We start from the raw sequence: 15,528 nt of genomic DNA on the forward strand, positions 1-15,528 counted from the left end.
ATGATTTCATAAAACAAATTTTCACTGAAGAAATAAACAGAAGGTTTGAATAACTGAAAAATATTTAAACTATATACTGTAACCCAAGGAACATTCCAAAACACTGTGGGACAATGTAAATTACCATTAATAAACAAATGTCTTCCTCTTTAACCAAATCCCAATAGCTGATAATATAGCTATATCAGTTACTTAATTTACACATATATATTAATACTAGTACAGCTGTAGATCAACCATCATTTGAGAGTGTTTTTCGCTCTTGCATTGCTTTGTGTAAGCAAGGGAAAATACAATCTCTTTTAAAATATATTTCTACCACCCTCCATTTATTTTCATTGCTTCATGATGCAATAGTCATTTTTTAAAATTAAAAAAAATTTTATTTACATAAAATTCAGCATAGCACACTCATCCAAAATGTTCTGGGCAGCAGTGGGCAGAGCCAGAGAGAGAAAAAAGCCAAGATTTCAGCTCTAAGTTTCGATCAAACACAAACAAGGAAGCATAATTATTCATATTTTAAATTATGAAAAATCACTCAACATCACCCTCTTAGAATGAAAATGGCCACAAAGAATTATTCTCTCCATTGAATAAGGCAAACAAAACCAATCAGAAATGCATGCACTTGAAAACTGCTCAAAAGGACATTCATTTAATTTGGCCATTCATTCTCTTTAAATCTGAGTCAGTTACCAAGTATGAAACATGTTCTACACAAAGGAAATGTAATCAAGAGCTGAATAAAACTAGTTCATGAAATGAGCCTAAGAAATACATTTTTTTGATACAACTTTATTTGGATGATAGTTTGCCAAACAGAGTTTCATATCTTTCATGCCAAAATCAGAGCATATAGAAATCCATCTTAGCAAATGTTAACTTCATATCTTAGACCCCCAGAAAAGGACATTTACCGCACATCTACATATAGCCCTGGATTTGAGGCAGTTCTCTGTAGCCCTGCACAGACCTTACATAGGGCAACAACAAGCCAAAGTCAAAGTGCCAGAAGGAACTATTCAGTACCACTTTATACCACAAAGGAATGTTTCCCTGATTTAACTGTGGTCCTTGTGAGAAATCTGAACCAACCCCACACTCCATCATAGTGTAAATACAGGCAACAGGCTGAGTTCATTCTGGCTACAAACATATGTCAATAAACCAGCTCTATCTTAGCACCCAACGTTGACCTTTTATAGAACTGACTCAGAAACAGAGTAGCTATCAAGGAAGCTATGCTAGGATACCACAGTACTATACCTTCAGCTTTTGTCTGAAACACACACACACAGGTTTACACACACAAAGAAAAAGAGCATCTGTGTATTCCACAGGTTATAAAACAACTTTATCCACATCCCCTACTCCCTATTCTGACCAGGGGATTTGAACTACAAGCTCAAGAAAGGTAAAACTTCAAGGCATGGGATTTAAGGCAAAAGAGTTAAAGGGCCATATAAATCTTTCAAATTAAAAGTACATCAGGTAAGATGCAAAGAGTTCTGGAAAATGTGTATAACGATATGAATGTACTTCACTTACTTAACACTACTGAACTATACACTTAAAAAATGTTTAACACGGTAAATTTTATATTTACTATGTATACTTTATTGTAATTTTTTTAAAAACAGGGCAGTAGCAATGAACACTAGATAATAAAATTTTAAAAAACAATTTATTTACAATAGCAACAAAAAGAATAAAGTGTTTAGGAACAAATTTAACAAAAGAAGTACAAGTCTTGCACACTGAAAACTACAAAATATTGTTTAAAGAACTTAAAGAATATCTAAATAAATGGAAAGCCATCTCATATTCATTAACCAGAACACTTAATATTAAGATGAAAACACCCCTCAAATTGATCTATAAATTCAATGCAATCCCTATAAAAAGGCCAGTTGGCTTTTTTGTAGAAACTGAGAAGGTAATTCTAAAATTCATATAGAAGTGCAAGGAAACCACAATAGCCGAAACAATCTTGAAAGAGAATTAAGTTGAAAGACTCACACTTTGTAATTTCAAAACTCACTACAAAGCAACAGTAATCAAGATTGTGTGAGACTGGCATAAGGACAGACATAGATCAATGGAATAGAATTTACAGAGTCTACAAATAAATCCATACATTTATGGTCGTTTGGTTTTCAATAAGGTTCCAAGACCATTCAATGGGAAAAGAATAATCATTTTAACAAATGGTGCCAAGGCAACTGGATATCCACATGCAAAGAATAAAGTTAGACCCCTACCTCACACCATATATAAAAATTACTCAAAAGAAATCAATGACCTAAATATAAGAGCTAAAATTAAAAACTCTTAGAAGAAAACAAGTGTAAATATTCATGACTTTGGATTAGGCAATAGTTTCTTGGTATGACACCTAAAACACAAGCAACCAAAGAAAACAGAATGACTGGACTCCATCAAAAGTGAAAAAACACAAAGACCGGGAGAAAATATTTAAGAATCATATATCTGATAGGGGTCTAGTATCCAGAATATATTGAGAACTCTTTCAATTCAACAATAAGACAAATAACCAATTTTAAAAATGGGCAAAGGACTGAATAGACATTTCTCCAAAAAGATAAACAATTGGCCATAAACACATGAAAAGATGCTCAACAACATTAGCCACCAATAAAATGCAAAACAAACCACAATGAGACACTACTTCAAAAAGACAGAGAATAACAAGTATTGACAAAGATGTGGAGAAATTCGAACTCTCATACATCGCTGTTGGTAAAATAAAACAGTGCAGTCACCTTGGAAAACAGTTTGGGAGTCCCTCAAGAAGTTAAACATAGAATCACCACATGACCAAGCAATTCTACTCCTAGGTATATACCTGTTATGGCCTCGGTTGTGTCCCCCCAACTAATTCATATGCTGAAGCACTGATCCCTCAGTCTCTCAAAAGGTAACTATATTTGGAGAGAGGCCCCTTAAAGAGGTAATTAAATTAATTTTTAAGCATTTATCCTTTTAAATTTTTTTTAATTGAAATATGATTGATGTACAATGTTATGTTAATTTCAGGTGTACTAAGAGGTGACTAAGTTAAAAGGAGGTCATTAGGGTGGGCCCCAATGCATATGACTGGTGTCTTTATAAGAGGAAATCTGGACACATAAAGAGATACCAGGGATGTGCACACACACAGGAAAGACCATGTGATGACACAGTTAGAAGGCAGCTATCCACAAGCCAAGGAGAGAGATCTCAGAAGAAACCAAACCTGGGACTTCCCTGGTGGTGCAGTGGTTAAGAATCCACCTGCCAATGCAGGGGACACAGGTTCGAGCCCTGGTCTGGGAAGATCCCACATGCCATGGAGCAACTAAGCCCATGCGCCACAACTACTGAGCCTGTACTCTAGAGCTTGCGAGCCACAACTACTGAGGCCGTGTGCCACAACTACTGAAGCCTGCACACCTACAGCCCATGCTCTGCAACTAGTGAAGCCACTGCAATGAGAAGCCCGTGCACCACAACGAAGAGTAGCCCCTGCTCTCCACAACTAGAGAAAGCCCGCGCACAGCAACAAAGACCCAACACAGCCAAAAATAATTAAATAAATAATAAAATAAATTAAAAAAAAAAAGAAGAAACAAAACTTACTGACACCCTGATCTTCGACTTCTAGCCTCCAAAACTGTGGGAAAATAAATTTCTATTGTTTAACCCACCCAGTCTGTGGTATTTTGTTATGGCATCCCTAGCAAATTAATACAATACCCAAGAGAGATGAAAACGTATGTGCTGCTGACAACTGACATATATTGTCTTGAATAATTCAGTTGTGGACATCTTTTCTTTTGTTTTTTTTTTGTCTTTCTAGTACCTATATCTCCCCTCGTTTCAGTCAAACATCTATTTCCTATGGAGAACCCACTCCATAGCACTCTATCTGCCAGGCCACAGTGATGATTCTGGAATGGCTATGTAACCCCAGGCAAGGTAGGCAGAGTACTCACTGGAGTTTTGCTGCTGGAGCTCTTGGGAAAGATTCTTTTTCTACTGGGCAGTTCAGCTGAGACTATGTAAGTTTAAAGCTGCTGCCCACCAAAGTCCTTGGCAGAATGAAGGAAGCTGTCTGAAGAATAAGGCCAGTACAGAGAGAAACACAGAATGAGAGGTAGAGAGAGAGAAAGACAGAGCTCTAAAAAATTATGTGAGGCCCAGGATCTCAACTGGACTGAAGCCTGTTATACCCTAGACTCCAGCAGTGTGAGCCAATACATTCGCAGTGACATAAATGGGTTTCTGGGACGCTAATGAAAGAAAGATTCCTGACTAATATGAATGCCTGACTCTAAATACATGAATAACCTGGAAACCAGTTATTAACGCATTTGCAAACTATTGTGGAACAAAGCAGGGGGATAGGTGGAAAAAGGGAAACCTAGAAGGATGACAAGAGAGAAATACAGGCTATATAAGAAAGGCTTATATACACTTCCAAAAGCAAAGTTATTTCCAGAGGATAATTCAATTTTGGGGGCCAGACTGACTGGGTTTGAATCCTGAGCTGGACATTTATAAACTGTGACTTCGGTCAAGTTATTTAATTTCTTTGTACCTCAGTTTTCTATTCTGAGGAAAAGGAGAATGTTAATAGTATCTACCTTATAGGTCTATTGTGAAGATCAAAGGATTTAGAATAGGGTTTGACAAGTGACAAGTATTCACTAAATACTAGTTATTGTTAATATTTTTATTATAAGACCTCAAAAGTTAAATTTCTGCCTTTAAAATAATACATTTATAATAATTTAACAATAATACTTTCCTAATCGTTTAGGAAAGAAACATGGTAGTTAAAAAAGAAATTGATATATTCATACAATGGGATATTATACAACCATAAAAGGAAGTACAATTATATGCTATGACATGGAGGAATTTTGAAAACATTATGCTAAAGTGAAAGAGGCCAGACATAAAGGTCACACATTGTATGATTCCATTTATATAAAACATCCAGAATAGACAAATCCATGGAGACAGAAAGCAGATTAATGGTTATTAGGGGAAGTAAGGAGTTCCTTTGTAGTGTGATTAAAAATGTTCTGGAATCATGGGTGATGGCTGCAGAACCTAGTGAATATACCAAAAACTGCTGAAATACACACTTTGAAATGGTAAATTTTAGTGAATTATAACTCAATTTAAAAAAAGAATTTGAGTTTAAGAAGAAGTCCATATTATCACTTATGGAATTCCATTTTCCCGAGGATTACTCCCATCAAGCAGGTATTTGTAAAGTGTGTGCTAGTCCTGTTAATAAGGGATGAGGGTTACAGAAAGTGTGGGTTATTTCTGAGAAACATATGTGCTTATATTAGATAACCTAAAGTTGACTTGGAAGTCTAAAGAAAAATAAATAACGAAAGCTGTACATTTTATTGTGACTTTCTACACTTTAAAAATCTGTCTGCCTGTTTTTAGGGAGAAAAAGCATATGTAATTTCATAGAGAACCTGAGTAATAATACTAGAGAGAATCCAGGAAATGCTGGAATATTGGCCAAATAGACTCTATCAGATTAAATAAAAAGAAACTCAAAGCCCGATTCCTTCAATACACTCAAGAACAAGTAAAATATACTAAGAACACGGTGTCTTACAGACTCACCATGAACTCCTGGAAATCAAACAATTACAGAAACTAGGAAGAGTACTTCAAGTTTACAGAATCAGAGAGTCTGAGGATGGACACATTTGCCATCCTGTGTTGTAAGTCAAACGTCTGTATCTTCTCAATTACCACCAGAGGGGGGACTCAAGATGTGGTCCACTGTCTCACCTGTTTGTTCCAACACATCAGGAGCCATTTAATTCTGACCCTCTCCCACAAGCTTATCTGTTTGTTTATCCTCTGCCTTGGGACTTTTCTATTTCCTAGTTAGCGCTCCCTTCACTTCAGGTCATGTCCAGTGAAAGACAGTATGCATATCATCCAGTAAAAATATTAAAATACATGTCTTATCACACTTAAAACATCATGATGAAACAAAATTCTGGAGGAAATTTGGAATTACCCTTGAAAAATAAGTATATTAGAAGAAATTTCACTCAATTGAAATGTATCTCTAAATTATAAGCCAAAGACAACTAGACATATTCACAGAGAAAATTCAGGAAGCACACTAGCAAAAGGAGAAATCTACCACCTCCCTGTCTGAAATATGGAAGATTACATGTTGAGTCTATATGACTAAAATGATACCTTATAACCAATCACTACTTCTAAATGTTAAGTAAAGGACTGTAATAGGATTAATAAGACGAAAACATTAAAAAGAAACAGAACACAATGAAGGAGAATAAATATTATACTTTGTAAACCTACCGAAAATCAATATCCAATAAAAGGCTTTTAATGTTAGACTTCTTGTCACCTGATGCTTTCAACCCGATCAGCTCATGCAACCTAAAGCAATGAGTGAAAGCAAATTTAATAAGAAATTAGAAATGCCATAGATGACAAGCAAACAAAAAACCCATCAATGTTCTCCTGATATTTCTAATATTTCAGTGAAACACTGAGGAAAATTTGGCAAGTATAAGCAAGGTTTAAATTTCACAAATATTTTTAAAACAGTGGATGGATCTCATCTGAAACAGAAAACTCTAAAATAATAAATAACTTAAGAATCAAATCAGAAAGAATCTCCTATCATATACCAGAAATCTACAAAGATTTCTCTCAAATGGAATAAAGATTACAAACTCCTCAGAGAGGGACCATGTCGTAACCTGCACATAGTATTGGGTTGGACAAAAAGTTCATTTGGGTTTTCCATATCTTATGGAAAAACCTAAATGAACTTTTTGGCCAACCCAATAAATAACTACTTAATAAATTTTCTTACAGTTTAAATAGTGGTGATAGGAAAATGTTTAAAATACCATATAACATACCTTGGTGTCCCGACACACAGTACTCTTCTGAACCCAAGGGTAGAGAGTAGGTCTACCAAAAACAGACAGCTCCTATCAGCAAACAAATACTGGGCATTTGTCTTCTTGTTTTCCAATGGATAAAGGAGTTGACTGGGCCTTTTTAACTGGGTGATAGAAATATCACCCACTATCTGATGCTTGCGATGCTTTTCCTCATCATCTGGCAACAGCAACTGCTGACATCTTTGACAAAACTTCCTCTGAGACAAGGGCAACTCAATAAACTTCAAGTACCTTCAAGACACAACAAAACACAAAGGAATACATTTTAAGTTTGTTGCTTTAAAGACAATTGATTTTCGTCAGGTTTAACATGCAAAAAGTATTATTACTTCCTAAAGAGTACTGCATGAAGAAGCAAAGGTACGAAACAATCTGTGGAATGTTGGCTAGGATTTATGTCTGGCTGCATACCTACAAAGTGGAAAAGAATCAGCGATTTCTTAAAAATTGAGATGCTCCAATTTAGTCACTGGCTGAAGATCAATATCCATTTAAAATGTGAATATAAGATATTATTCAAACAACTTAGTAGTAATGGAGACTACTATCACCTTTAAATTTATTGACAAATCCATGTGTTCTAACTTGGAGGTGTTAAACAGTCTGGCTCAGTAAGACAGTCATTTTCAAACGAGAAATTAAGATCATTCTTCAATTTCTTATGGCATACATAGCAAGAAAAATTACCTCCTAAAAGAAAAAATGTTCCCACAAAGTTCCTCTATTCTTAGCAGTACTGATGGAGGCAGTTCTGAGAAGCTCACTCCAAAGCAGCGAAACAATAATCAAAGCCTTAAGAAATACGACACCAGATAGCCTATTTGATCCCTTTCAAGTCATCTTTATATCTGATTTCAAAGCCACTACTTTGGGTTTTTTGCCCCTCTCTTTCCATTTTATTACTGATGATTAAAGAGAGAAGACAATCACAGTATGTTTTTAAAACTGCTGATTTTGTATATGCAATCCAGCTAAGAATTCACAGTAAGATGGACTTCCCTGGTGGCGCAGTGGTTAAGAATCCGCCTGCCAATGCAGGGGACATGGCTTCGAGCCCTGGTCCAGGAAGATCCCACATGCTGTGGAGCAACCAAGTCCATGCACCACAACTACTGAGCCTGTGCTCTAGAGCTCGCGAGCCACAACTACTGAGCCCGCGTGCCACGACTACTGAAGCCCATGTGCCTAGAGCCCCTGCTTCGCAACAAGAGAAGCCACTGCCACGAGAAGCCCGTGCGCCACAACAAAGAGTAGCCCCCGCTCACCACAACTAGAGAAAGCCCGCTCACAACAATGAAGACCCAAAGCAGCCAAAAATAAATAAATAAATTTTAAAAAATTTTAAAAAAGAAAGCAGAATAAGAAAACAAAAGAAAAATAAGTAAGATTATCATGGCTCATAGAGGGTCAGAAATGTCTAGATCTAAGCATGTCAAATAGTGCACTAAAGGATTCTTAGAGTTTGAGAACAGTCATATGATTTCAGTTGAACTAAACTCTGAACTGCACTGTAAAAACTGTGAACTTAACACAGAATCAAGGTGGATATTAAAACTTTCTGTATATAAGCACAGTTTCACTTCAAAGCACCCAAGGCAGTGAGAAATAGGTATTCTGAATGGCGATAGCAAGAAATAAGCTCATCATGCTGGTAATTTGTTTCTATTTCTATGATAACTGTTCTTTTGACAGCTTTATCTATGACTGCAAAGAAAAAGGAGCATGATATTAGAAGAAACTTTAATAGTAATTCAAAGTAAGAGTGTCAGTAGAGAAAAGGGCCCCTAAGACATGAGATGAAGTGGAAGGAACCAGCACCCTCCTTGGCAACAGACACACTGAATTTACTCCTATTACCATTCATTAGTAACTGTTCATTGTTGAAGACTTCCACATTCAGCCACGAAAAAGCAAGAGAGATCAGATTTACCATCCTGGCCCTCAAAAAATTGATAAAATATATGAAACCACAGTTTTAAGATACTGGACAAAAGAAAAAAGTAGGAAAAAAAAAGATATCGGACAACTGGCAGCCCAAACAGTGAACGCCGAGAGAAGGGAAGAGGTGAGTGAGCAGTACAGCTGCTCAGCTTCCTGCCTGTGGAGAGCTGGCTGCACAGGATGGAGGCCCCAAACACAGCACAACAAGTTGATGAGGTAGAGTTGAGAAATCGTGGAGGCCAAGGCAGCTGGATCCACAAGGCAGGGCACTGGATGGTACGCATGGAGTACACGGAAGGCAGACAGCAGACACTGAGCTAGTGCTCCAAGGCTTGCTGAGATTCCCCTCCAGTCTATGCTGAGCACTGACTAGCAGGTGCGTGAAAAGACTACCTACCAAGAGAGAGAGGACTGCTGGAAATGAGCAGGTAGAACAATCACCCAGGGCCCAGAGTGAGAAACCTCTGAATCCAAAAGGATGAGGTAGGGCGCTCAGGACATACAGCCTCAGGAGTGGGAAGAAATCAGCCCTACCCCAAGGCTGCTCTGGTCCTCCAAAGGCTTAAAGATAAACCTTCAAAAGCAAGGGACTATAAAGGATCAGACAGTAAATATTTTGAGCTTGGCAGACGATCCATTCTCTCTGTCACGACTATTCTATCGCTGCAGCACAAAAGCAACCACAAGCCCGAACAGAAATGAACAGGCATGGCCAGATTTGGCCTGCAGACTGTCGTTGGCCAAATCCTGCTCAAGAGTATCAAACATTAGCCAAGTAACTTAACTGTATCTTAGAACAAAGCTCAAAAATAGGTAAAGGAATAAAAAATATCCAGTATACAAAAAGGTAAAAATCACACTGCTAGCACTGAATCAAATATAACCAGGTATGCAAAGAAACAAGAAAACATGACCCATGATTAGAGGAAAAAAACCCCCAAAAAACCAATCAATTCAAACCAACTCAGAAATGACAGAGATAATATAATCAGTAGGCAAAAACATTCAAGCCATTTTATTATAACTATATTCCATATGTTCAAGAAGGTAGAGGAAAGCATGAGCCTAAGGAAAGCCATGGAAAATATAAAAGGACCCAAATCAAACCTATAAAGATTTTTTAATTGTCTGAAATGATGTGACTAACAGCAGTTCAGACACTACAGAAAAAAACATTGGTGTACTCGAAGGCACAGCCTTAGAAACTATCCAAAATGAAACACCAAAGGGCCTAGATACATGAAAATGGACCCCTGAAAGGGGGGAGGGGGAAGAAAAATTTTTGAAAAAATAATGGTTAAAATTTTCTAAAATTACATTCAAAGATCAAAGAAGCTCAGTGAACCCCATGCACAAGAAATGAAGAAAACTATAAGATACATTATAATAAAATTATTTGAAGATCAGTTGATAAAGAAAAATCTTAAAAGAAACCAGAGGGAAAAAAGACACGGAAGAACAAAGATAAGAATGATACCAGATTTCTCACTGGAAATTAGAAAACAGTGGAACAATACCAATTCTTTACAAATTCTTCCAAAAAACAGAAAGGAGGGTATAATTCCCACTTCATTTCATTAGGCCAACATTACTCCAATACCAAAACCAGAAAAAAATTATAAGAAAACTAAACACCAATATACTTCATGAACACAAACTCAAAATTATTAACAAAACTTTAGTCAATCAAAAACACATATATAAAGACAGTAAGTAATACATCATGACCAAGTGTAGTTGACCCCAGATATGCAAGGTTGCTTTAATGTTTGAATTCAATCAGTGCAATGCACCATATTAAAAATCAAAAAAAAGAAAAAATGATCTCTTTAGATGCAGAAAAAAGCCCTTGACAAAAATCAAACATCCATTTGTGATAAAGAATCTCAGAAAACTAGGAATAGAAGGGGACTTCCATAACCTAATAAAGGGCATCTAAGAAAAACTTACAGCTAACACCACTGATGAAAGACAGAATGCATTCTTCCTGAGACTGGAATAAAGCAAGGATGTCTACGCTTACCATTTCTACTCAGCACTGACCAGGGATTCTAGCCACTTTGATAAGACAAGAAATAAAAGGCACAGATTAGAAAGGAAACATTAAAACTTCTTTACTCACAGACATGACCATGTATATAGAAAGTCCTAAGAAAATCTTCAAAAAAGCTGTTAAATAAGTAAGCTTATCAAGTATAAAAGATAATATACAAAATCAACTCTATTGTTAGACTAGCAATAATCAGAAACTGAAATATAACAATTTAAAATAGCATTAAAAATATAAAATATTTAGGAATAAATCTGACAGGAGACATATAACCCCAGTACACTGAAAATTACAAAATGTCATAGAGAAAAATTAAAGATGACTTAGTAACTGGAGAGATATACCATGGCTATGGATTATAGAACTCAGTATTATTAAGATGTCAATTCTTTCCAATTTTATCTATAAATTCAACACAATTTCAATTAAAATCTCAGCAGGACTTTTTGCAGATACTGAAAAACTGGTTTTAAAAAGTTCAAAAGCCTGACCCTATTTCATATCATATTTAAAAACTAAGCAAGGACTTCCCTCCCGGTCCAGTGGTTAAGACTCCATGCTTCCAATGCAGGGGGCATGGGTTCAATCTCTGGTCAGGGAACTAAGATTCCACATGCCATGCAGCACAGCCAAAAAAAAAAGAAAAAGAAAAACTAAGCCAAAATGGATCATAGACCTAAATCTAAGAGTTAAAACTATAAAACTTCTAGAAGAAAACATAAGAGAAAATAATAATGATTGGATTTGGCAAAGATTTCTTAAATAGGACTTAAAAAGCACAAAGTATTAAAAAAACCCCAATAAATTGGAAATCAAAATTTTAAACTTTTCTTCAAAAGACACCCTTATCGTAAGCAACAAAAGAAAAAATAAATTGGACTTAATCAAAATTAAAAACTTTTGTTTTGCAAGGGATACCACCAAGAAAGTGGAAAGACAACCCAAGAACGAGAAAATGTTAGCAAATCGTGTATCTGGTAAAGGAACTGCATCCACAATACATAAGAATACTTACAACTCAACAATAAAAAGAATTAGACCAACTAAAAAATGGCAAAGGAAGTGAACAGACATTTCTCCAAAGAAGAAATACAAATAGCCAATAAGCACATGGAAAGATGCTCAACATCATTAGCAATCAAAGGAAATGCAAATCAAAACCACAATGTGATACTACATCACACTTAATATGATGACTATAATTTAAAAAATAATAATAAGTGGTGTGTAGAATGGGGAGAAACTGGAACCTCATAAATTGCTAGTGGGGATGTAAAATGATGCCGCTACTTCGGAAAACAGTTTGGTAAGGTTAAACACATTTATCATATGATCCAGCCATTCTACTCCTAGGTATTTACCTAAGAGAAATAAAAACATGAGTCCATACAAACCCTTATACACAAATGTTTGTAGCAGCTTTATTTGTAATAGGCAATAACTGGAGGCAACCTGAATGTCTACAAACAGGTGAAAATATATCCATACAACACAGTATTATTCAGGAATAAAAAGGAATAAACTAATGATACAAACACTTAAACATGGATGAACATCAAAAATATTTATGCTAAGTAAAAGAAGCTAGACACATATCCCCTCAAAAAATACTATATACTGTATAATTCCTTTATATAAAATTCTAGAAAATGCAAACTAATCTATAGTGACACAAAGCAGATCAGTGGTTATCTGCGGCCTCTGGGGATGGAGGAATATAGGACAATGGTAGAGGAGGAAACTTTGGGGGGTACTGGATATGTTCATATTCTTAATTGTGGTGACGGTTTCATGAGTAGATGGTTTCATGTCAAAACTTATCAAACTGTAATTTTAGATACATGCAACTTATTGTACACAAATTATTGTACTTCAGTAAAGCTGAAAAACTTGGGGAAAAAAATGTTAATTTCCCCCTAACAACCCACATTCCTTCAGGGTGCCCATACACCCCTGTTTGCCCAGAACAGTCCCAGTTTACATCTGCTGTCCTGGAGTTCCATCTAGTTAGTGCCCCCTTTTACTCTCAGAAAGTATTCTGGTTTGGATTAAAATTATATGGGCACCCTACCTATAACTTCCATCATATTGTAAAAATTAAATCAAATTCAAAAAGTGCTATACCAAAAAGAATAATTTCAATTAACTAAAAAATAACTAAAATTTTAAAATGCATGTTTTCATAGTGATATTAAAAATAAAAGAACAATGACCCTGATAAGTCAACTCTGTAAGTTGCTGGGGTACCGAATCATTATTCTGAAAACAGGCTGAAAACAAACAATAAGAGGGGAAGAATTAAACATTTATCTTGACTTCCCAGATGAACTGTAAACACGGTTAAGTCAACAGCTGATGAAACAAAGTTCTTCTTTAAAGAATCGCAGCTAATAAATGCATGAGCGATGACAGGAATTTGTAAACCCTTATAACTCTAGGCAATGATCATCAATTACTGCTGAAATCATTACACGAAACAGTGACATAGAACTTTATAATGGATGGTATAGGCTGGCCTATACCTATATGACCTGAACACACAACCAATCTTATAACACACTAAGTGAACAGCCAGACATTATCTGCCTTTTGATGTGATATAAAAGGAAACAGACCACACAACTTACAGAAGAGGTTGCTCCTAAAACTGAACTCGATTCTGGGGACGCCTCTACTTTCCAAGAAATACAGGGGATAGAATAAATGTTAGCTGACACTATAGGATGCAATCAACCAAATTCAGAATATGGAAATTTCTATCAGACAAATGACTCTGTTTCTTCAATGAATAAAAGATTAAAGATATCAACCAATTGCCATGTGTAAAGTCTCTATGGATCCTGATTTGAACAGACCAATTATAAACTGGCATTTATGAGGTAACCAGAGAAACGCTGAATGCTAACTGCATGCTACGTAATATTAAAAAATTGTTTATGTTTTAGGTATTTTAATAGTATCGTGATCATTTTTTTTTAAAGGTCTTATCTCTTAAGATACATACAGAAGTGTTTCCAGGTAGAACTATATAATGTCCAGATTGGAGGTCGGGGTAAAGGGTACAGGGGAAACAAAATTAGCCTCGTACTGATGACTGAGGAAGCTGGGTGTGGGTGCAGGAGGTTCTTAGTATACTGTTCTCTCTGCTCTTGCGTATGCTTGAAATTTTCCTAAATAAAAGGTATTAAGAAGTGCTTTAAAGGAAAGGGAAGAGTTAAACTCAAAGAAAACAAAGACAATTCCAGAAGATTACTAAGCAAGAACTGGGTTGTACTCTGCCCTAAAATCATGTGAGACTTGGTTTTTCATTCTTTGGCAATAGGGACATAATCTGGGAAATTTCTCAGAACTCAAGAACATGAGTTTCCAGTTTGAAAGGATTTACCTAACACCAAGCAAAATAAAATAAAACAGACTTACATCAGATAGATCATCATGACATGTGACATCCCTAGGAATAAAAAGATTCTAAAAAACTGACAGAGGGATTAAACAAGTCACAGGTCACACATAAGAGATCAAGAATGAACTTGTTGAACTTCAACTTCTCAACAGCTATAATGAAGACAGAAGAAAATGGAGCACTGCCTTCCAAACCCTGAAGGAAAGATATTCCCAACCTAGAATTCTATCATCTGTATAGGTTATAAATCAAGTATCCACATAAAGGTATTTTCAGAAATGCAAGATCTCAAAATATTTACTTCCTTTTAAGCATTCAGGAGAAAGATCAAGTCAACTGCTGGGTGGTCAAAATCAAACTGGCCCCGGACATCTACAGTACCTACTTAACTCTAGAACAGTGCTCCGCAAAGAGGGCCATGCACTGGAGCTGGCCGCCAAATGTTTCCAGTTCCTGATGAGACAAAGACAGACATCCAGAGTACATGTTTAGAAACTTTTATACCAATTAGACAGAGTACTTTTAGGTCTGTTCAATCTAATAACAAAAAATGTGGGCTTGTATTTTGCATGTCTTCTCTTTTTTTCCATTTTATTTTCTAGTTATTTATTTCTATTATATTTACAGAAGTATCTGATCCCAGTGGACTAGAAATAAAAATAAAAACATAAAACAAGCAAACAAGCAAAAGACTGACCCTTTAACACAGATCATTTAAGAAGTACTGCTCTGGAGGACATGAAGCAATCCTGCAAAGTCCCCAAGTAAATCATACACCCAAATAATTTTATACTTAAGTACCATGCCATTCAAGAATAAAGGAGTTACACAGACATAAAAAACCAACTTATGGTTACCACAAGGGAAAGGTGGGTGGGGAGAGATAAATTAGGAGTTTGGGATTAGCAGATACACACTACTGCATATAAAACAGAAACAACAAAGTCCTACTGTATAGCACAGGAAACTATATTCAATATTTTATAATAAACTATAATGGAGAAGAATCTGAAAAAGAATATATAACTGAATATATATATATATATATATATACACACACATACATATATATATATATATATATAGAGAGAGAGAGAGAGAGAGAGAGAAGAGAAAACCGAATCACTTTGCTATACACTGGA

At 35.8% G+C, this 15,528-nt stretch overlaps 1 protein-coding gene across 1 annotated transcript in view; it reads right to left on the reverse strand.

Moving 5' to 3' along the window:
* Positions 1–15,528, reverse strand: part of ZCCHC4 (zinc finger CCHC-type containing 4) — a gene marked incomplete at its 5' end in the record, with an annotated part of 47,477 nt that overhangs the window by 22,333 nt on the left and 9,616 nt on the right. The window contains 2 exon segments of the mRNA XM_082653521.1: positions 6,376–6,456; positions 6,948–7,223. Coding sequence (XP_082509647.1) covers positions 6,376–6,456; positions 6,948–7,223 — 357 coding nt within the window.

Source organism: Grampus griseus (assembly GCF_964374135.1).
Source record: "Grampus griseus genome assembly, chromosome: 4".
Taxonomy (NCBI): Eukaryota; Metazoa; Chordata; class Mammalia; order Artiodactyla; family Delphinidae; genus Grampus; species Grampus griseus.